Source organism: Pelodiscus sinensis, chromosome 3 (assembly GCF_049634645.1).
Source record: "Pelodiscus sinensis isolate JC-2024 chromosome 3, ASM4963464v1, whole genome shotgun sequence".
Taxonomy (NCBI): domain Eukaryota; kingdom Metazoa; phylum Chordata; order Testudines; family Trionychidae; genus Pelodiscus; species Pelodiscus sinensis.
In genome coordinates, this window is record NC_134713.1 from 18,859,683 (window position 1) to 18,880,958 (window position 21,276).

Here is a 21,276-nt window from a genome sequence, read left to right on the forward strand (position 1 = left end):
TTGCTTCTTTGCCTTGTGGGAAGAGACCAGTCTGGTAAGAAGTGATCCAGGGAGGCAGCTATATAGATCAATTTACCAAATCAACAAAGCATTGAGGGGCTGAGAACTAACACTGAGAAATGCAGGAAAGGTGCCAGTTCTGCTTAGTGAGCCAAGTGGGGCAGAGTCCCCCTGATCAATGGGGTTATATGCAGAGCACCACCTTGGCAATTCTCTTTGCAAAGTCAGGGACCTAATTCATGCTAGTCCAGTGTTAGTATTATAGGAACCACTGACAAAGCCATTGGCCTAGAAGTGAATAAATATCACTGTTGATAAAACTGTAAGGGAATCACAGTTTCTTTTTGGTGATACTTCATTACCACAATCCTCAGTGGAGATAATTTCTTATTTACACCGTGAGTCTAAAAAATAGCACCAGTTCAGATCTCAGAGGAAAAGGTGCCAAATCCCAATTATGTTTCAAAACCAGTATTGATATTACATGACAAATTGTTTCTCGGTGAAAAGAGCTGTGATCAGGGGCGGATATAGGGCAGGGCGGCCGCCCTGGGCCCCGCGCTTCAAGAAGCCCCGCGCATGCACCGTGGCAAAGGGGGGCCCCGCAAAATTGGGCTGCCCTGTGCCCCGCAAAATGGTCATCTGCCCCTGGCTGTGATAATTGGTATGCAACATTATAATGATACACATTATGGGACTGAGGGCAGCCCTGAGATTGTGGGTTGTGTCACTTGAGACAGAAGGAAGACTGTTCAATGAGGCCTTTTCACTGCAGGTTTTCAACCCTTTTTTTACTGCATCGTGTTTTTGGCATGGCATGCTGACTTTTATTGGAGGGGAGGGGTTTGTTTTTGGTTGATTGCAGTTTTATATTTTAAATCTTGCAAGCCACTTTTATTGTAACAGCAAGGACACTTCTGCTACTAGATCCTGTATTCAATATAATGTATTATTAATAGGTCTTATATGTCTGTCCCATCTAATGAATCACATTGAGTTAGTGTGCAATTCAAAAACATGTTCCCACTTCATTTGTCCTGCTCAGATAGAGAGCCCTGCTTGGATACAAAATTTGATTCTGCATCTATATCTGTATCTGCCAAAATGAACCATGGATATCCACATTGACATCCATGAATGCGGATACCCACAGATATAAAGCAGGTATTCACAGATTTGCAGGTTCTAGGTACAAAATTTGTATCTGTATCTTCATCCATAGACACAAAAAATGAATTGTGTATATAACAGATCTACAGATAGAATCATGGAATCATAGTACTGGAAGGAACTCAAGAGGTCATCAAGTCCAGTCCCCTGTACTCATGGCAAGACCAATCACCTCCTAGAGCTTCTTTGACTGGTATTTGTCTAACATGCTCTTAAAAATCTGCAGTGATGGAGATTCCACAAACTCCCTGGGCAGTTTATTCCAGTGCTTAATCACTCTGGGTATGTCTACACTACAAAGTTAGTTCGAACTAACGGATGTTGGTTCGAACTAACTTTCATAGGCGCTACACTAGCGCTCCGTTAGTTCGAATTTAATTCGAACTAATGGAGCGCTTAGTTCAAACTAGGTAATCCTCATTCCACGAGGATTAAGCCTAGTTCGAATTTACTAGTTCGAATTAAGGGCTGTGTAGCCCCTTAATTCGAACTAGTGGGAGGCTAGCCCTCCCCAGGTTTCCCTGGTGGCCACTCTGGCCAACACCAGGGAAACTCGTCTGCCCCCCTCCCGGCCCCGGACCTCTTAAAGGGGCACGGGCTGGCTACGGTGCCCATGCCAGGTGCAAGCCTGCCAGCACCCAGCTAGCAGACCCTGCACCTGGCACGGATCGAGCCAGCCACCCGATGCCCCCCAGCCCTCCCCCTCTTCTCGGGACCAGGCTGGCGGCTCCCGGGAGCTTGCCCGGCACCGCAAGAGGCGGGCACCCGCCTGGGCTAGTGCGGACATCGTGGACCTCGTCCACGATCTCCGCACTAGGCACAGGAACGTGGCTGGCTAGGGCAGGAGAGCTGCCAGCCTGGCCACCCAGGAGCAGGAGTACATGAAAATCAAGGTGGTCCACTGAGACCCCCGACCCTGAGCCCTGAGCTTACAATGGCCGTCCTGGGTCAGACCAAAGGTCCATCTAGCCCAGTAGCCTGTCTGCCGACAGCGGCCAACCCTAGGGACCCTGGAGGGGATGGACCGAAGACAGTGACAAAGCCATTTGTCTCGTGCCATCCCTCTCCAGCCTTCCACAAACCTTGGGCAGGGACACCACTCCTACCCCCTGGTTAATAGCACTCCATGGACCCAACATCCATGACTTGATCTCACTTCCCTTTAAACTCTGTTGTAGTTGTAGCCTTCACAGCCTCCTGCAGCAAGGAGTTCCACAGGTTGACTCTGTGCTTTGTGAAGAACAACTTTCTGTTACTAGTTTGAAGCTTGTTACCCATTCCTTTCCTTTGGTGTCCTCTAGTCCTTCTTTATGGGAACTAATGAAGAACTTTTCTGTATGCACCCTCTCCACCCCACTCATGCTTTTAGAGACCTCTATCCTGTCCCCCCTCCGTCTCCTCTTTTCTAAGCTGAGAAGTCCCAGTCTCTTTAGCCTCTCTTCATATGGGACCTGTTCCCAACCCCTGATCATTTTAGTTGCCCTCCCCTCTCCCAGCCTCTCTCTTCCCCTCTCCCACCTCCTTTTCCCAGTCTCCCCCAGTTTTGTTCAATAAAGACAGATTCCATTTTTGAACACAATTGTCCTTTATTTTGTACATCAAGAAAAGGGGCTAGGGAAGGGTAAGTGGAAGGAGGTGAGGGAGGAATGGGGTACACGCCCCCGATGGGGAGGACTGGGCTGGCTCTGCGGGATTTTGGGGTGGAAGCTCTCCTGCAGCCCCCCCGATTGCCTCCTCTCCCCAGATGGCAGCCTGCGGCAAGTGCAGCCGGTCTGATGGCCGAGTGCTGTGATGTGCCCAGTGTGGGCACTCCGGGCACTCCAAGCCAGGACTGCTTTGCAAGCGGGGCACCCCTGAGAACTGTCTGTCCGGGTGGGGGTCGGGACCCTTTAAGCACAGCCCTCGGCTAGCCTGAGACAGCATCTCCACGCTCTAAGTCCTCCTCTGATGCCCTGCCAGCACGCTAATTCGAACTAGTTTTTTAGTCTAGATCCGTTAGTTCGAATTAGCTTAGTTCGAATTAACTAATTTGAACTAAGTTAGTGCGAATTAATGTTGTAGTGTAGACATACCCTCTGACAGTTAGGAAGTTTTTCTTAATGTCCAACCCTGCAAACCCCGATTGATTTGGTGTATTGAATAATCCAGTCTTATTCTGGAATTGTGTGTGCAATGCAATCAGAGTCCTACTGAAGTCCTCTTACTCTGTTGGTTAAACCAGAGTCCTGATACACCAATATCTTCCTTTCCTTTCTGAGACTAAGGGAAACGGGGCTCTGAATAAAGATAATTAAATTGGATTCTGAAAATTGTAATTAGAACAGCATCATTTAGTTTTCCGATTTATATATGATTAAATTGTGACTCAAGACAGAAAAGCATCGTGCGAAGGGTATGTGTATGTGTTTATGTAGGGTGGAAGGAGGAAGGGAACTGATTGTGAAATGTGGAAGCAAGTTCCTCTTTAGTGGGGAATTTCAGGGAGCCAGTGCAGCCATGGGTGTCCAATATGTTAGGCAGGAGAAGGCTTTACCTTCCCAAACCGCCAGGCACAGCCCCGCTCACACTCCGCCCCCAGAAACGCCTGCTGTAGGTTTTCTGGGGGTGGAACCTCCAGGTGCTCTGGGGCTGGGTCGCAGTGAGCCCTCCTCCCTCCTTAGCTATTCTGGGCCTGGGGAGGCTGGGCCAGGCCATGCGGCACACCCTCCTCCCTCCTCCAGTGCTCTGGGGCTGGAGACACTGGGTTCACAGCACGCCCTTCTTCCTCCCCCAGCTCCGGGGTTGGAGAGTCTGGGCTGCACCGCATGCCCTCCTCCTTCCCCCGGTGCTCTGGGGCTGGAGACTTTGGGCCAGGCTCTGTGGCACAGAGTGCCCTTCTCCCATTCCCAGTGCTCCAGGGCTGGGGAGCCTGGGGCCATGCCGCGTGCCCTCCGCTCTCCTCAGGGCTGGAGAGGCTGAGCCAGGCCGTGGTGTAGCAGGCCCTCCTCCCTCACCAGGTCTCTGGGGCTGGAGCCCACTTGTAACTTGAATTAATTGATTGCCAGTGAGTTTGAATTACCCAACAAATGTTGATCTAGGCATTCCAGAAACACTTGTGGTTTACATTGGGGGCACATCTAGACCAGGGCTGGGCAAGATGTAGCCCATGGGGGCAGGGGAAGTGCCCAAAGTTAGTCGATGTTAAAAGCAGCTGGCGGCTCCCTTCCCTACCAGAGGTGCGTAGTACCTAGTGGAGCCACCAGTCATTTTGAACAGCAAATGACTTCACGCACTCTCCCGCCCCCAGGTCCCAACTGGCCTAGGGGAGCGTGTGAAGTCTCCTCCCTCCGCCAGAGGTGTGTGGCGCCTAGAGGGAACCGCCCGTTCTGCCCTAGGCCCCACCCCTTCTGGGGGAAGAGGTGGAGCCAGCCCGCGACCATGAACCAATGTTCGTGAAGTGGCCCCGCTGCAAAAAGCATTGTGCACTCCTGGTCTAGACAGACTGTAGGGTCCACTTCTACCAGCTAACACACATTCAAATACAACTCACTCTGTTTTAAAATGTGTTGTCTGATGCTTTTTATCCTGGTCTAGACATACTCTAGGGCAGGGGGGGCAATAATTTTTGACCGGGGGGGCCACTTCATCAGTTTTTGAAGTGGCCCTGGGCTGTCCCAGAAGGGGCAGCGCCTCAGGCAGAAGGGGCAGGGCTAGGACACTTCCGTGCTTCACCCCCTACAGGCCCTGTTTGGCCTGGGGGTAGTGTGTGCGCATGAAGTTTTTGCTCCCACCTTCCCCAGAGAGAACTGCCAACTGTTCTGAGCAGCTGGCAGTTCCCTCTAGGTGCCTGCGCCCCTGGCGGTGGGAGATTTTGCACGCTTCCCCTGCCCCCAGGACAATCAGGGCCTGTGGGCGGGGGGGAGCATGGGAAGTCTCTTGTTCCCTGCCCTCACCCTACAAGGGGGTGCCATGCTTCGAATCAGCCGCCTCTCTTCAGCTGGCAGCTGACTCTATGTGCCGTCCTCCCCCAGCAGGGTGGGGTAGGGTGGGGGGAGATGTTGCACGCTTCTCTCCACTCCCAGGCCTGGATTGACCTGGGAGTGGGGGGAGCGCATGAAATCTCCTTCCACCCTACGAGGGGCACCTGGCAGTTGACTTTAAGTGCTGCGCACCCCTAGTGGGAGAGGCGACTTCGCATGCTTCCCCGTTCTCAGGCCTTGATTGGCCTGGGGGCGGGGGAGTGGCAGGATGTCCGTGGGCTGGATCAACCTGCGTGGTGTGCTGGATCTGGCCCACAAAGGCCCTTTTTGCCCACCCCTGCTCTAGGGTACATCTCAATATCTGTTCAATATCTTCATCAATGATGTAGATATTGGGATAGAGAGTACGCTTATTAAGTTTGCAGATGATACCAAACTGGGTGGGGTTGCAACTTCTTTGGAGGATAGGGACATAATTCAAAATGACCTTAGCAAGTTAGAGAAATGGTCAGAGGTAAACAGGATGAGGTTTAATAAAGAGAAATGCAAAGTGCTCCACTTAGGAAGGAACAATCAGTTCCATACATACAAGATGGGAAGCGACTGTCTAGGAAGGAGCATGGCGGAAAGGGATCTAGGGGTCATAGTGGACCACAAGTTGAATATGAGTCAACAGTGTGATGCTGTTGCAAAAAAAGCAAATATGATTCTAGGTTGTATCAACAGGTGTGTTGTAAGCAAAACTCGTGAAGTCATTCTGCCGCTCTACTCTGTACTAGTTAGGCCTCAGCTGGAGTACTGTGTCCAGTTCTGGGCGCCACATTTCAAGAAAGATGTGGAGAAATTGGAAAGGGTACAGAGAAGAGCGACAAGAATGATTAAAGGTCTAGAGAACATGACCTATGAAGCCAGGCTTCATGAACTGGGCTTGTTTAGTTTGGAAAAAAGAAGGTTAAGGGGGGACATGATAGCGGTTTTCAAATATCTAAAAGGGTGTCACAAGGAGGAAGGAGAAAATTTGTTCCTCTTGGTTTCTGAGGACAGGACAAAGAGTAATGGGCTTAAAGTGCAGCAGGGGAGGTTTAGATTGGACATTAGGAAAAAGTTCCTAACTGTCAGGGTGGTCAAATATTGGAATAAATTGCCAAGGGAGGTGGTGGAATCTCCCTCTCTGGAGATATTTAAGAACAGGTTAGATAGACATCTGTCAGGGATGGTGTAGACGGAGCTTGGTCCTGCCTTGAGGGCAGGGGGCTGGACTCGATGACCTCTCGAGGTCCCTTCTAGTCCTATTATTCTATGAATCTATGATTCAAATGTTATATCCTGGAACATGTTTGTGAATTTCATAGACTACTATTAATTAAGGTTTTTAGCTAACACACATCAGTTGGCAATCAGTTAATATGAGTTGCAGTAAAGCCACAAACTCTCTAATCTAGACAGAGTGTGGGATTATTGTTAATTTCTGTGTATTCTTTCAGCCGATCATATGTGACTGACTCCCTTAGGGGCGTATTACAAGAATTGCAATGTAGTGGTTACAGTATTGTATTCCCTCCCATGATATAACATTTTTAAACATCAATTTTCTAGGTTCCAGTGAATGGTCATCTTCTAACCTGTGTTGGCATGAGAGAAAAAAAGCTACTGAAGGTACCACTATTAGTTCCAGAATTTTCACACTATTTCTAAAATGATATTTGTTTTAAGAATGGTGTTATTTTTATTATGATATTTGTAAGGATAACATAATTTTCCTAAATATAGCAGTTAGGAATACAGAAAGTTGCCAGACTGGATGAGATCCAAGGTCCATCCAGTCCAATATTCTATCTCCAAGAGTGGCCAGCATCAGATGCTTCTGAGAAAGGTGTGAGACCTTCTCAGGCAATAACGGGATAATCTGTCACCCCTCACAAGTCTCTCGGCTTGTCTACATTACAGAGAAGATTGAGGCTGTTGCAGTCGATCTTCCGGGGTTCGAATTAGCAGGTCTTGTGAAGACCCACTAATTTGAACTAGAGGGCGCTCCTATCAGTGCCAGTAGTCCTACCCTCATGAGGAGTAAGGGAAGTCAACGAGAGCATATGCTCCTGTTGACCTCCTGCTGTGTGAACGGTGCCAAAATGCGATTCAAGATACTTTGACTCCAGCTATGTAACTAATATAGCTAGAGTTGTGTATTTTAAATCAACTTTCCCCTTTAATGTAGACCAGGCCTCAAAATTGGTTTAAGTCTAGAGGAACAAGTTTTACTATCTCTCCCAAAATTGTTGTAATTAATTATGATAACTAAAGAGCCTAATCCAAATACAAGACTTTCCATTAATTTCACTGGGCTTTGGATCAAGCCTGAACTGGACAAATCTGTAATACAGTTTTATTATTATTTTAGACAGACAGTTGGCACTGCCTATAGTTAAGGTTGCTCAATGCTTCTTGTTCAGAGATAAGACTGTAATGGGGAAGTGGAGCATATTCAATATGGACCGAATATTTGGTGAACTTAGTTGCCTAACTCTAAAAATCTGTAAGCATGCACAAACTGAATTTTTCAGAGGCTTATAATGTGGCAAAATTTGGGCAGATTTTCATAGGAATAGCAAAAGGCAACTCTTCTTAATTGAAGTGAATCCCCTATGAAATTTCTAGGCCCTGCTGTAAAGCTTGCAGATGCTACAGCATCTCAACTAAGTAGTTGTTAAAAAAAATCATGTGACAAAATAACAGCTGCAACATTTAAAATGAAACTGAAAAAGACCAAAAAAGTAAATAAAATAAAAAACACCCAAAAATCAGCCTGAGGCAACTACCCAGCATGGGAGCTTTCAGCCTAAATGGTTAAAGTTTGGCAAAGTTTACAAGTAATGGAAAAGAGGGTGTTATAAATGGAAGTGTCAAGCAATCTTAATTCTAGAGAGAGGGTAGCAGACAGGCTAGGTGCACAGAAACAAAAGGGTCTGTTAGCATTCCTTCATAAAACTAAGAATTAAAACCCGGATCCCAAAGTATCTATATTCCTCTGCTGATGGCAGATAGCTGTGAAACATGTTAGCAGAGTGTGTGTCACTTTCCCCCTATAGCAGCTGATCCATATACAGGAGACAAGCCTGCAACAGCTAAAGGTGCACCTTTAGTTCAAGTAGTAGAGGTCTGTGCTGTGTATCTAAGGGTGCAAATCCTGCAGATGACTTGAGGTTAGAATGGTTCCATGTGATAGAAATTCTGGGGGAGAGATGTCCTTTTTTAAATTAGGAAATCAGTTAAAAAAACTACATTACAAGAATGTTAAAGTTGCAACGTCAAGTGGGAAATGCCAGAATTAATGTTGCCTGAACATCCCTAAATAGGCCCTGTTGTCTCTGCATTTGGATGCAATATTTTACTTCCCCTGCCTTGTTCAGTGGACAGGATGGTCTAAGTTCTGACAGTTAAATAAGGTTGTGTAATGAATTGGGTTGCTATCTGTAGGACCCCCCCCCCTCATTTGTAGCAAAAGTTGAATGGTGTGTAGTCAGTGAGGCAGGACATGACAGGAAGATCCCAAACTGTGAAATGGGGATAATACAGGCAGTCCCCGGGTTATGTACAAGATAGGGACTGTAGGTTTGTTCTTAAGTTGAATTTGTACGTAAGTTGGAACTGGCATCCAGATTCAGCCGCTGCTGAAACTGACCAGCGGCTGACTACAGGAAGCCTGAGGCAGAGTTTCTCTGCCCCTGGCTTCCTGGAATCAGCCGCTGATCAGTTTCAACAGCAGCTGAATCTGGACGCCTGGGACAGAGCAGCTGGGGTGCTGCCGGGTAGGTCCCCGCAGCGCCGCACCTCGGCGCTGCGGGGACCAACCCGGCAGAACCCCAGCTGCTCTACCCCAGGTGTCCCCAAGTCAGCTGCTGCTGAAACTGATCAGCGGCTGATTCCAGGTAGCCCGGGGAAGAGCAACTGTGCCTCAGGCTTCCTGTAGTCAGCCGCTGGTCAGTTTCAGCAGCGGCTGACTTGGGGACGCCTGGGGCAGAGCAGCTGGGGTGCTGCTGGGTTGGTCCAGTAGTGCTGAGGAGCGGCGTTGCGGGACCAATCAGCAGTGCCCCAGCTGCTCTACCTCAGGTGTCCGTGAGAAAAGCCTGGTCTGCTGGGGGGGGGGGGCACACTAGCTGCGCTCCCACCCCCCAGCAGACCAGGGAGACGTGGGCGGCGGGACCGAGACGCGCTGCGGTCCCGCCGCCCGTGTTCTCCGCGGCTTTGCTCCGCGTCTCCCTGGTCTGCTGCGGAGGCCCCCCAGAAGACTAGGGAGACGCGAAGCAGCTTTTCTCGCCCCAGAGGATGCGGGCGGCGGGACCGCGGCACGTCTGGGCGGTCCCGCCGCCCGCGTCCTCCGGAGCGAGAAAAGCCCCGTTCGTAAGTACGGATCCAACATAAGTCGGATCCGCATAACCCGGGGACTGCCTGTAATGATTTAGTCTCATAAATTCATTAATGTTCGTGAAGAACTCAGATCAAAAAAGCCCATGAGAAAATTAACAGCGTTTGGGTGACTTAAATGAGGCAGGAGTCCCTTGGAATAAGCATTAGGTGAGCATGTAGGTGAGGGGTGGGCAATAATTTTAGATGGGGGGGCACTTCATTAATTTTTTAAGTCAATGGGCGGGTCCAGGACACTTCCATGCTCCCCCTCCCACATACCCTGATTGGCCTGGGAGTGGGGGAGCACGCGAAGTCTTTGCCCCCGCCCTCCGCTTGCCTACAGAGAACTGCTAGCTGTTCTGAGCAGCTGGCGGTTCCGTCTAGGTACCCACCCCCTTGTAGGTCGGGAGGAGACTTCGCGAGCTCCTCCCACCCCAGGCCAATCAGGTCCTGGAGGTGGGAGGAGCATGCAAAGTCTCTCACTCCCTGCCTCCACCCTGCAAGGGGCGTGCAGTACTTAGAGTGAAAGCTCCGCATTCCCCTTGCAGAGTGGAAAGAGACCTCACGTCCTGCCCCGCCCTGCAAGGAGCGTGCAGTGCTTTCACTCTGAGCGCCATGCGCCCCTTGCAGGGCAGGAGGAGACTTTGCGCACTCTCCCATCCCCAGGCCAATTAGGTTCGACTTTACCTTCTTTTAGTGTAGTTTGTTTGGATATAATAGTGGTATGTGTCCCATCTATGTTAAACCAAAGAAGGTTCCCAACCTTCAGGGATCACTATGAAATGCTTATTTTACGTGAATTTTCCAGCAACACTTTTAACTTGGAAAGAAAAAAAAAGCTTTGTATTTAATCCTCACAGTGTAATAGATGAAACAAAAAACAGGACTATGTAGCACTTTAAAGACTTATAAGATACACCAGACTAACAGGACTACATTTCTATCAGTGTAATAGACCTGACTTCAATTCAAAACTGTCTTAAAGAAAGTCACATTGGACATCTTCACAATGTGCTTTCAAAGCAGTAACACAGAAAAAGTGTAGGATGCATACTTGAGATAACTGTGTAGTGAGTGAAAGCTTGGGTTGAAGTTGCTCTGAACAATTAAGGAGAAAAACTCTGTAGTTCATATCATAGAAAATTGTTCTCCTTCCAGATTAGTAAAGTTTAAAATCTAACCGGAAGCAGAACAGAATTTTTAAAATTTTCGTTCTTATTTTAAACAGCCAGTTTATCTTTACAGCTGTAGTCCCATGCCCCCCCTCTCAACACAGACAGGAGGCTGGTCTGGCTGGACTAGGCCCACTGCATTCACTGCACCATGGGTGGGTGGGGAGCTGATCCAGCCCAACCATACAGGAGCCTCCTCCCCAACCCCCCAGCCCCCCAGCTCTGCTTGTGGTGTGGAGCAGTAGGCCAGGCCAGGCTGGAGCAGCCCCCACCTGTGTTGGGAGGGGAGTGCTGCAGCCCAGTCAGCCTACCGGTAACTATGATGTTTAACAGTTAACTGGTTAACCGATTAACCACTGACATTCTAGTAGATAGTGTGTATTTCCTACTTTGTTGTTCTGGGGAATAATTGTAAAATGCTTAGAAGATAAAAAGGGCTAAATATCAATATACAGCAGGTGTCTGAACTGGAATGCAGTCTCTAACTTTGCAGATATATCTCATTTTATTGTACGGAGGGTATAATATTCAGGTCTCTGAAATTTGCAGTAGGGTCAGTCCCTCAATCCCACATTTAGGTGTACCCAGGCAAACCCCTGCATCTATGTGGAGTCTCATTGACTTCAACGGGACTCTGTGTCAGTTCATTGAAGGATGAGCACCTTAGTTGTAAAAGCCCTCAGTCTCATCCTCCCTTTCCTCTAATAAGCCTGTAGCTGAGAAATGTATGTATATATTTATATATTTTGTAGTCCAAGAAAAAGAAGAAGATCCAGTCCTCAGAAAAGGGAGCATCAAAAGACCACTTCTTTACTGAAAAAGACAAGTTGCCAGAGGAAGAGGAAGGTAATGTATGTGCAGATCGCTCAGTTGGCAGATTTGTATTGCCAGAAAGAAGTGAGAATTATGGTGATGAAATATTTTCATAGAACAGATGTTGTTTGGTAGTTGATAGACGATAAGGTCATTGCAGAGAAACGAAATGAATTCTTTGCTTCAGTCTACCTGGCTGAGAATGTTAAGGGGATTCCCACACCTGAGTCATTCTCTTTAGGTGACAAATCTGAGAGATTGTCCCAGATTGAGGTGTCATTAGAGGAGGTTTTGGAACAAATCAATAAATTTAACATTAACAAGTCACTGGGACCGGTTGGCATTCACCCAAGAGTTCTGAAAGAACGCAAATGTCAAATTGCAGAACTATTAACTGTGGTTTGTAACCTATCCTTTAAATCAGCTTCTGTACCTAAAGACTGGAAGGTAGCTAATGGGACGCCAATATTTAAAAAGGGCCCTAGAGGTGACCCTGGCATTTACAGACCGGTAAGTCTAATGTCAGTACCGGCAAATTAGTTGAAACTATAGTTAAGAATAGAATTGTCAGACACATAGATGAACATAATTTGTTGGGGAAAAGTCATCATGGTTTTTGTAAAGGGAAATCATGCCTTACTAGTCTACTAGAGTTCTTTGAGGGAGTCAACAAACATGTGGATAAGAGGGATCCAGGCGATATAGTGTATTTAGATTTCCAGAAAGCCATTGACAAGATTCCTTACCAAAGGCTCTTAAGTAAAGTTAATTGTCATTGGATAAGAGGATAGGTCCTCTCATGGACTGATAATAGGTTAAAAGACAGGAAACAAAAGGTAGGAGTAAATGGTCAGTTTTCAGAATGGAGAGAGGTAACTAGTGATGTCCTCCAAGGTCCCTCCTGGGACCAATCCTATTTAATCTATTTATAAATAATCTGGAAAAAGGGGTAAAAAGTGAGGTGGCAAACTTTGAAGATGATACTAAATTGCTCAAGATAGTTAAGAACAAAGCAGACTGTAAAGAGCTTCAGAAGGATCTCACAGAACTAGGTGATTGGGCAACAAAATGGCAAATGAAATTTAATGTTGATAAATGCAAAGTAATGCATATTGGAAAAATAATCCCAAATACACATGCAAAATGATGGGGGCTAATTTAGCCATAACCACTCAAGAGAGAGATCTTGGAGTCGTTATGGATAGATCTCTGAAAACATCCACTCAATGTACAGTGGCAGCCAAAAAACAAATGGAATGTTAGGAATAATTTAAAAAAGGATAGAGAACAAGACAGAGAATATCTTATTGCCTCTATATAAAACCATGGTACGTCCCTATATTGAATACTGCATACAGATGTGGTCGCCTCATTTCAAAAAAGATATATTGGCATCAGAAATGGTTCAGAAAGAGGCAACATAAAGGATTAGGGGTTTGGAACAGGAGCATATGAAGAGAGATTAAAAAGACTGGGACTTTTCATCTGAGAAGAGGAGAAACTAAGGGGGGATATGATAGAGGTCTATGAAATTGTGACAGGTATGGAGAAAATGAATAAGGAAAAGTTATTTACTTGTTCCCATAACATAAGAACGAATTAAATGAATAGGTAGCAGGTTTAAAACAAACAAAAGGAAGATTTTCTTCACACAGCACAGAGTCAACCTGTGGAACTCCTTGCCAGAGGATGTTGTAAAGACCAAGACTTTAACAGGGTTTAGAAAATAACTAGATAAATTCATGGAAGTTAGGTCCATCAATATTTATTAGCCAGAATGGGTGGCAATGGTGTCCCTAATCTCTGTTTGTCAGGGGCTCGAAATGAGTGACAGGAGAGGGATCACTTGATGATTACCTGTTTCTGTTCACTCCCTCTGGGGCAAGAATCAGGCTAGAGATAACGAGGGAATTGAGACTAGCAGAAGGGCATTGCTGGCACATGATGGCATATATTATATTGGTAGATGTGCAGGTGAATGAGCCAGTGATAGTGTGGCTGATCTGGTTAGATCCTGTGATGGTGTTGCTTGTGTATATATGTGGGCAGAGTTGGCACCAAGGTTTGTTGCAGGGATTGATTCCTGAGTTAGAGTTACTGTGGTGTGGTGTATAGCTACTGGTGAGAATATGCTTCAGGTTGGCGGGTTGCCTGAGGGCGAGGACTGGCCTGCCTCCCAAGGCCTGTGAAAGTGAGGGATCATTGTTCAGGATGCCAGCTATGTACATTGGCCAAACTGGACAGTCCCTATGCAAAAGAATAAATGGACACAAATCAGCTATTAGGAATGGCAATATACAAAAACCTGTAGGAGAACACTTCAATCTCCCTGGACACACAATAGCAGATTTAAAGGTAGCCATCCTGCAGCAAAAAAACTTCAGGACCAGACTTCAGAGAGAAACTGCTGAGCTGCAGTTCATCTGCAAATTTGACACCATCAGCTCAGGATTAAACAAAGACTGTGAATGGCTAGCCAATTACAAAGCAGTTTCTCCTCTCTTGGTATTCACACCTCCAGATCAGCTGCTAGAAGTGGGCCTCATCCTTCCTGATTGAATTTACCTCATTACCTCTAGCCTGATTCTTGCTTGCATATTTATATCTGCCTCTGGAAATTTCCACTACATGCATCTGACGAAGTGGGTCTTTGCCCACGAAAGTTCATGCTCCAATACATCTGTTAGTCTATATAAGGTGCTACAGGACTCCTTGTCGCTTTTCAGATCCAGACTAAAACAGCTATCCCTCTGATTCTTGCATTACCATTGGGGTTAATGTCAAACAGGGATTCCTTGGAATGTAGAAGAAAAATAGGAAATTTCAAGGACTTCATTCAAACAAACTTTTGTTGTTTCAGTCAGTCTGAGCAGATAATGAGCTATTCCATACCCAGTGCAGAGACATCCTGGAAGAGGTAGGAGGGCAGCAAAATCAAAGGGTCAGATTCTGCCTTGATTGACAACTTGTGCCTGGCCCACTCACTTAACAGCGATTGCACAGCATATCGGTCAGGACAGCATTTTTGATTGCATATGGACAATCAACTCCGTGAGGGATCAGTGTCCCTGAGTGGATCTAATGAGCTAGTCAAGAACTAGGTTAGTAAACTATGTAAGAATTAGTGTTATTTCCAAATATTAAATAAATAATTTTCCTTCAGAGACCTGAGCCTAGAAGCTTCTGTATGATGGCTCACAGCAATGAGTCAAATTAATTGATAATTGAGACAGCAATAGAATAGTGCCCTTTTTGTTAGCTAATATTTTCATTGACACTGTTATCCAAAGCAATTATAAAACATTTATGGCATGTGGATCTGCTATGACACCTTCCCTGAGAAAGAGCATGTTGTGTGATTTGACATACATAAAGGGCAGTAAATTATATAGTGATATGTCAGCACATAGAACAAACAGCATTGCATTGTAGAGTTCTTACGTATTGTATTCTGAGTTTCTGAGAGTCAAAGGTACCTCAGGAATGGGCACATTCTAATGCTACAATACCTAGGATTGTACATGGTACCAGCTGCAGTGGTTGTATTTTGTATGTTTGGCCATTACCAAGATAGTTGTAACACTGATTTTATAATCATCACTGTATAGCATGTCTGTGAGCGTAATTTTTTTCTTTGCCTTGTAAACAATATGGGTCCTATGGGAAAGTTCTCATCCGCTTATAGCAACTAGCAGCATGGAGAGGGCAAACTTTGTTCTGTGTTGTAGGTGTTTGGCAGACCAAGATCAGTAGCCGAGAAAAAAGACACCTAAGGAAAGAACGTCTGAAACAAAAAGGTAAACCTCCCATATATGTTTACATGTATGTACAATATGTATTCCGGCTGGGTATCTTACTTCCTTTTTTCTCCTAGAGCCTGTTTACTTCTCAACTGCCTGCCAGTTTCCTTGTCAGTTTGCTCTTCCACAGTAAACAATTCCCATAATTTAACCCATTTGCTAAGGAAAAGACAGAATTTTGGAGTTTCAGCTATTACCCCACGCTTTCATGAAAGCCTACAAATATGTTCTCAGGACTTTGAAAAACAATTGAGATTTACAGACAAGGTGAATAAGAGATCTGCAACAGTTAGGTCATTATTACCAATGCTAATTAAATAATTACCAATTCTAATTAAATAAGACTTTGCACCCACAACACCTCTCCTCTGGTGATCTCACAGTGCTTTCCATGGACCTAGGTAGGAAGGACCTATGTACTTACACTAATTATGTTCTTATTACTCTGGTATGTGAAAACAGGTCCTGAAATGTCTGCATTGAAAAACTTCTTAGTAGTTTAATTCTCTTCCCTAAATCTATTAACACAAAGAAATCCTCAAAAGTAAATACATCAGAACATCTTAATGGCTGGAATTGCAATCCAAAGTGACACAAACATTTGTAGGAAAAGAGAGCCATGTTTTCGAAGGGGTACCACCTCACAGCGCACATGGGTGTTTTTCTAAAAGTGACGCTTGGGCGGAAAATGACGAACTATGATCTGTACAGATATTTAGATGTGTTTGGGACCACGCTCTCTCCATCACTTGGGGTCTTTAAATCAAGGCTGGAAGTCCTTATGAAAGGTATGCTTCCAAGGTTGCATTTTGGGAGTTGCTGAGCACTCTGGCTGCAATCCAGCAAAGCATGTAGGCCATGTACTTACCGTTACTCAACATGAGTAGCTCTATTTACTTCACTGTGACTTTTGTGCTTTAAGTTAAGCATGTGCTTAAATGTTTGCTAAGTTGGGGCTAGATTGCTAAGCAGGTACCATTCCTATTTCAATCACATGTTATCGGGCTATAGGAAATCCCTGGGAGAAATTCAGTAGCTTTATCTAGGCAGGAGGTTAGATTAAATTATTGCAATGGTCCCTTTTGTCATTAGAATATCGGAAGCTATGAAACAAGCCCTAATCCTGCTAAGTGCTGTTTGCAGATTCAGAGCAGGGAGGCCGCTGGGGCAGTGTATGATATGTGGAGGAGGAGTTAGAATCACTTGTGGCCCCTCCTCCCCACACAAAGAACCAGGGAAATGCTTTGTTGACTCTTAGGTTAAGTGTGAAGTGCTGTGGAAGTCCTTTGATGAAAGGCACTATGAAATCATCACCATCTTTTTTATTTAATAAAATTCCTTCTGAGTGCTCTTATATCCGGCAGTCTTGAAAATGCCAGCATTCAACAAAGTAAGTTTATTTTTCTTTTTCCACAAATGGTGCTCTAGATGCAGGAAGGAAACCTAAAGTTCCTTTTCTTTGTTTTCCTTTAGCACTATGTGCCCATATTTCTTGAGTTCATTCTTTCTTGTCTGGAAGAATGGACAAGGCTCCTTTGAAATATCGGCATAGAGAGTATGCTTATTAAGTTTGCAGATGATACCAAGCTGGGAGGGGTTGCGACTGCTCTGGAGGACAGGGTCATAATTCAAAATGATCTGGACAAATTGGAGAAATGGTCTGAGGTAAACAGGATGAAGTTTAATAAGGACAAATGCAAAGTGCTCCACTTAGGAAGGAACAATCAGTTTCACACATACAGAATGAGAAGCACTTTAAAGACTAAGAAGATGGTTTATTAGGTGATGAGCTTTCGTGGGCCAGACCCACTTCCTCAGATCAAATTGTGGAAGAAAATTGGCATGACCATATATACCAAAGGGGTATATGATCTGAGGAAGTGGGTCTGGCCCACAAAAGCTCATCACCTAATAAACCATCTTCTTAGTCTTTAAAGTGCTGCATAGTTCTGTCGTTTGTTTCAGCTAGACCAGACTAAGGGTATGTCTAGACTACATGCCTCTGGCGACAGAGGCATGTAGATTAGACTACCCGGCATAGGAAAATGACACGGCGATTTAAATTATCGCCGCTTCATTTAAATTTACATGGCTGCCGCGCTGAGCGATCAGCTGTTTGTTGGCTCAGCGCAGTAGTCTGGACGTTCCGTGGTCGACATCAAAGGCATTTGTCGACCTCCCAGGAGGCATACCTGGGAGGTCGACAAATGCCTTTGATGTCGACCGCGGAACATCCAGACTACCATGCTGAGCCGACAAACAGCTGATCGGCTCAGCACGGCAGCCATGTAAATTTAAATGAAGCGGCGATTATTTAAATCGCCGCTTCATTTTCCTATGCCGGGTAGTCTAATCTACATGCCTCTGTCGCCAGAGGCATGTAGTCTAGACGTACCCTAACATGGCTACATCTCTATTACTATTCAGAATGGGAAGCGACTGTCTAAGAAGAAGTATGGCAGAAAGGGATCTAGGGGTTATAGTGGACCACAAGCTAAATATGAGTCAACAGTGTGACGCTGTTGCAAAAAAAGCCAGCATGATTCTAGGATGCATTAACAGGCAGGAGCAGCCTGAGGCCAGCTGTGGCAGCTGGCACCCTAGGCAGAAGGTGCGATCAGCACCCCTGCCTGCACGGCCGTCAATGACCGTGATATCATCACGGGGCACCCCGGTGGCGCCCTAGGCAACTGCCTAGTTTGCCTAGGTTCACGGGCTGCCTCTGTTAACAGGTGTGTTGTGAGCAAGACACAAGAAGTCATTCTTCCGCTCTACTCTGCGCTGATTAAGCCTCAGTTGGAGTATTGTGTCCAGTTCAGGGCACCACATCTCATGAAAAGTGTGGAGAAATTGTTGAAGGTCCAGAGAAAAGCAACAAGAATGATTAAAAGTCTAGAGAACATGACCTATGAAAAAGACTGAAAGAATTGGGCTTGTTCAGTTTGGAAAAGAGAAGATTGAGAAGGGACATGATAGCGGTTTTCAGGTATTAAAAGGGTGTCATAGAATCATAGAACCATAGAGCTGGAAGATACCTCAGAAGATCATGAAGTCCAGCCCCCTGCCCTAGGCAGGACCAATCCCAACTAAATCAACCCAGCCAGGGCTTTGTCAAGCTGAGACTTAAAAATCTCTAGGGATGGAGACTCCATTACTTCCCTAGTTAACCCATTCCAGTGCTTCACCACTCTTTAGTGAAATAGTTTTTCCTAATATCCAATCTGGAGTCTCCCACTGCAACTTGAGACCATTGTTCCTTGTTTTGCCATCCGTCACTACTGCGAACAGCCTCTCTCCATCCTCTTTGGAACCTCCCGTCAGGAAGTTGAAGGCTGCTATCAAATCCTCCCTCCCTCTTCGCTTCTGCAGACTAAACAGTCACAAGGAGGAGGGAGAAAACTTGTTCTTCTTGGCCTCTGAGGATAGAACAAGCAGCAATGGGTTTAAACTGCAGCAATGGAGGTTTAGGTTGGACATTAGGAAAAAGTTCCTAACTGTCAGGGTGGTTAAACATTGGAATAAATTGCCCAGGGAGATAGTGGAATCTCCATCTCTGGAGTTATTTAAGAGTAAGTTAGATAAATGTTTATCAGGGATGGTCTAGACAGTATGGGGTCCTGCTGTGAGGGCAGGGGACTGGACTCGATGACCTCACAAGGTCCCTTCCATTCCTAGTATTCTATGACATTTCTTAATCCTGTGAAGGGGTCACTGTTGAGCTGTGTGAAGCCTTCCTTTCCCAGGTGGGCTGAATGTGTGATATTGTAACCCACATTCCTTCTGGGTGTGGTGAATGGTTCCATCTAGTGGCGCTGAGATCACTTACAGAGAAAATAATGAGTGCTCTACAGCTTTAGCCAGTGAGGAGCAACCTAGGCTAGAGAGTGGGCTGCATAAGTGGCCTTCCTTTATCTCAGTGGGTCGCAAGAGTGTAGTAACCAAGACTGTCTCCCGGGTTAGGGTAGTTTTGCTAACCACACTTGTGCGCCTAGAATTTGCAAGGTGTGCCGATTGCACCATAGCAGTACTTTGATTGGATCCAGAGGGAATGCACAATCCTTGAAACCAATTGTAGCCAGGTCTCCCTGGCGGCAGGGTGACCTAGTGGTTAGATCCCTGAATTAGCTGGCAGAAAAGGGGTGTAGAACCCTGCCACTGGTGCCCCAGCCTAGAAACTCCAGCCCACTATATGGGTATAGTTGGGGGCAGGGCCCCAAGAGCCCAGATTTTCCCCTTAGCTAGGATTCTAGCAGGTTTCCCCTTTGTCCTAGGAGATGAAGTTAGAGGCTTACATTCTCCTGTGGCTGGCCAAGTGGACAGGCTTTGGTTCCTGTCCTGCAGACAGCAGAACCACTCTCCTGTCTCCTGGCTCGTCAGCCCCTAACTGTGCCAGGCTCCTTCCTTTTATCCTTCCTTCAAGCCTGACATTGGCTACAGGTAAAGCAGGGTGGGGCTAGCTGGGCCAAAAGGCTTTGTTTGACTCCTGTGATGCCAGGCCCGCCTCTCTTCACTCCCTCATACCAGTGTTGTGTGCAGTTTGCTTGCACCTGATTTCACGTGCACTCGCTTTATATGCATGCCACTTTAGTAATACCTTTAGGAAAAAAACTACATGGTTGAAAACCAGCAGAGTCAGGCAACCCTGTGTGTGGGCAACTGTAAACAAAATGTTTGGCAAAAAGTTACTTAGAACCCTGTTGGCCACATGTGGCCCTTGGGCTGCAGGCTGCCCACCACTGGCCTTAGCTAGCAGCCAGTTGGTTTTAGCTTGTGTGGTAGAAGCTCATGCTTTAAGCTCCAGAGGTTCCAGGTTTGATTCTGCCAGCAGATGAGAGGGGTCTGTCAGTGGTATACTACCTTCCAAGTGCGCTCAGCTTCTGCCAACCCCAGAACATGGGGCTCTGTATTTTTGCTTCTGTGTGTGTAACTATATTCAGTGGGCTTTGAATCAGGTCCTTAGTGAAGTCAAAGGCCATCTTTCCATTGATTTTGGATCAGGCCCGACATTTTTGTTTAAACTGTGCAAGATCCCTACCCTATTTTTAAAAAAATCCATTTTTAAATGTTTGTTTTCAAGAAAACCCTAGCAGAGCATCGCCCGGTACCTTGATGGTTGAAGCAGTCTGTGATGGGGATTGGAAACTGACCATTGGGCCACACGCTGTGAGTGGGATGGAGGACAACAGCAGCAGTGGAAAGGGAACTCACTGTGAGTCAGGGGCTAAGACAGATGATGGTTCCGCTGTAAGGAACTCAGAAGCCACAAGAGAAGAATTTGAGCCCACACAGTCTGAAGAGGATGTTTTTACCAATGTAGGTGAGTGTTCCCAATAAATCTACCCGCTGCAGGAGTGTAGACTTTGGGCAAGAGATTGTTCAGCCAGTTCTTTTAACTTGCTTTTATTGGATTTTCTTCCAGCTTGTTCATTGAACAGTGTTCACACTAGACTTTCCCCCTCACAATATGGTAAAGGACCAAAAATAGCTAGGGAGGAAAGAACTGTGGAGAGTCGGTCTGTGTCAAAAGCTGGGGACAGATTTCTAGGTGTTTCTCTCCATTTTAGCAGACGCAAATTGCAAATGCATTGGTGGTGCAGTTTTGTGCTCACAGTATGAGTCATTTGGAGTGTAAAGTTCATAGCTGCACCAGAAAATGAGAGTTAGACCTAAACAGCAGGTGCAAAACTGAATCTGTAAACGTCAATGCTCAGTCAAGAGACACTCTGGCATTCAGGAGGCCTGAGTTTTAGTCCCAGCTCTACTACTGACCTGCTATGTGACATTAGGCAAGTCATTTCTCCTCTCTGTAAATTTTTTTTCCCTCTCACTATTGGTTTGGCTTCAGATCAGGGACTGTCTCTCACCACATTTGTATAGTTCCTAGCATAGCAGAGCCCTCATATTGGTGATGGCTTGCATTATCTGTGATACCAATAATATTAAGGCAAGGCTAACGGT

At 46.0% G+C, this 21,276-nt stretch overlaps 1 protein-coding gene across 3 annotated transcripts in view; it reads left to right on the top strand.

The window, feature by feature from the left end:
- The window catches only part of LOC102460244 (protein LYRIC-like), a 47,367-nt gene that overhangs the window by 6,843 nt on the left and 19,248 nt on the right, over positions 1-21,276 (top strand). For all 3 annotated transcript variants that reach the window (XM_025178737.2, XM_075923438.1, XM_006137575.4), the window contains exons 2-5: positions 6,726-6,785; positions 11,458-11,551; positions 15,247-15,315; positions 20,396-20,635. In XM_025178737.2, the coding sequence (XP_025034522.2) occupies positions 6,726-6,785; positions 11,458-11,551; positions 15,247-15,315; positions 20,396-20,635 (463 nt within the window). The remainder of the gene's footprint in view (positions 1-6,725; positions 6,786-11,457; positions 11,552-15,246; positions 15,316-20,395; positions 20,636-21,276) is intronic.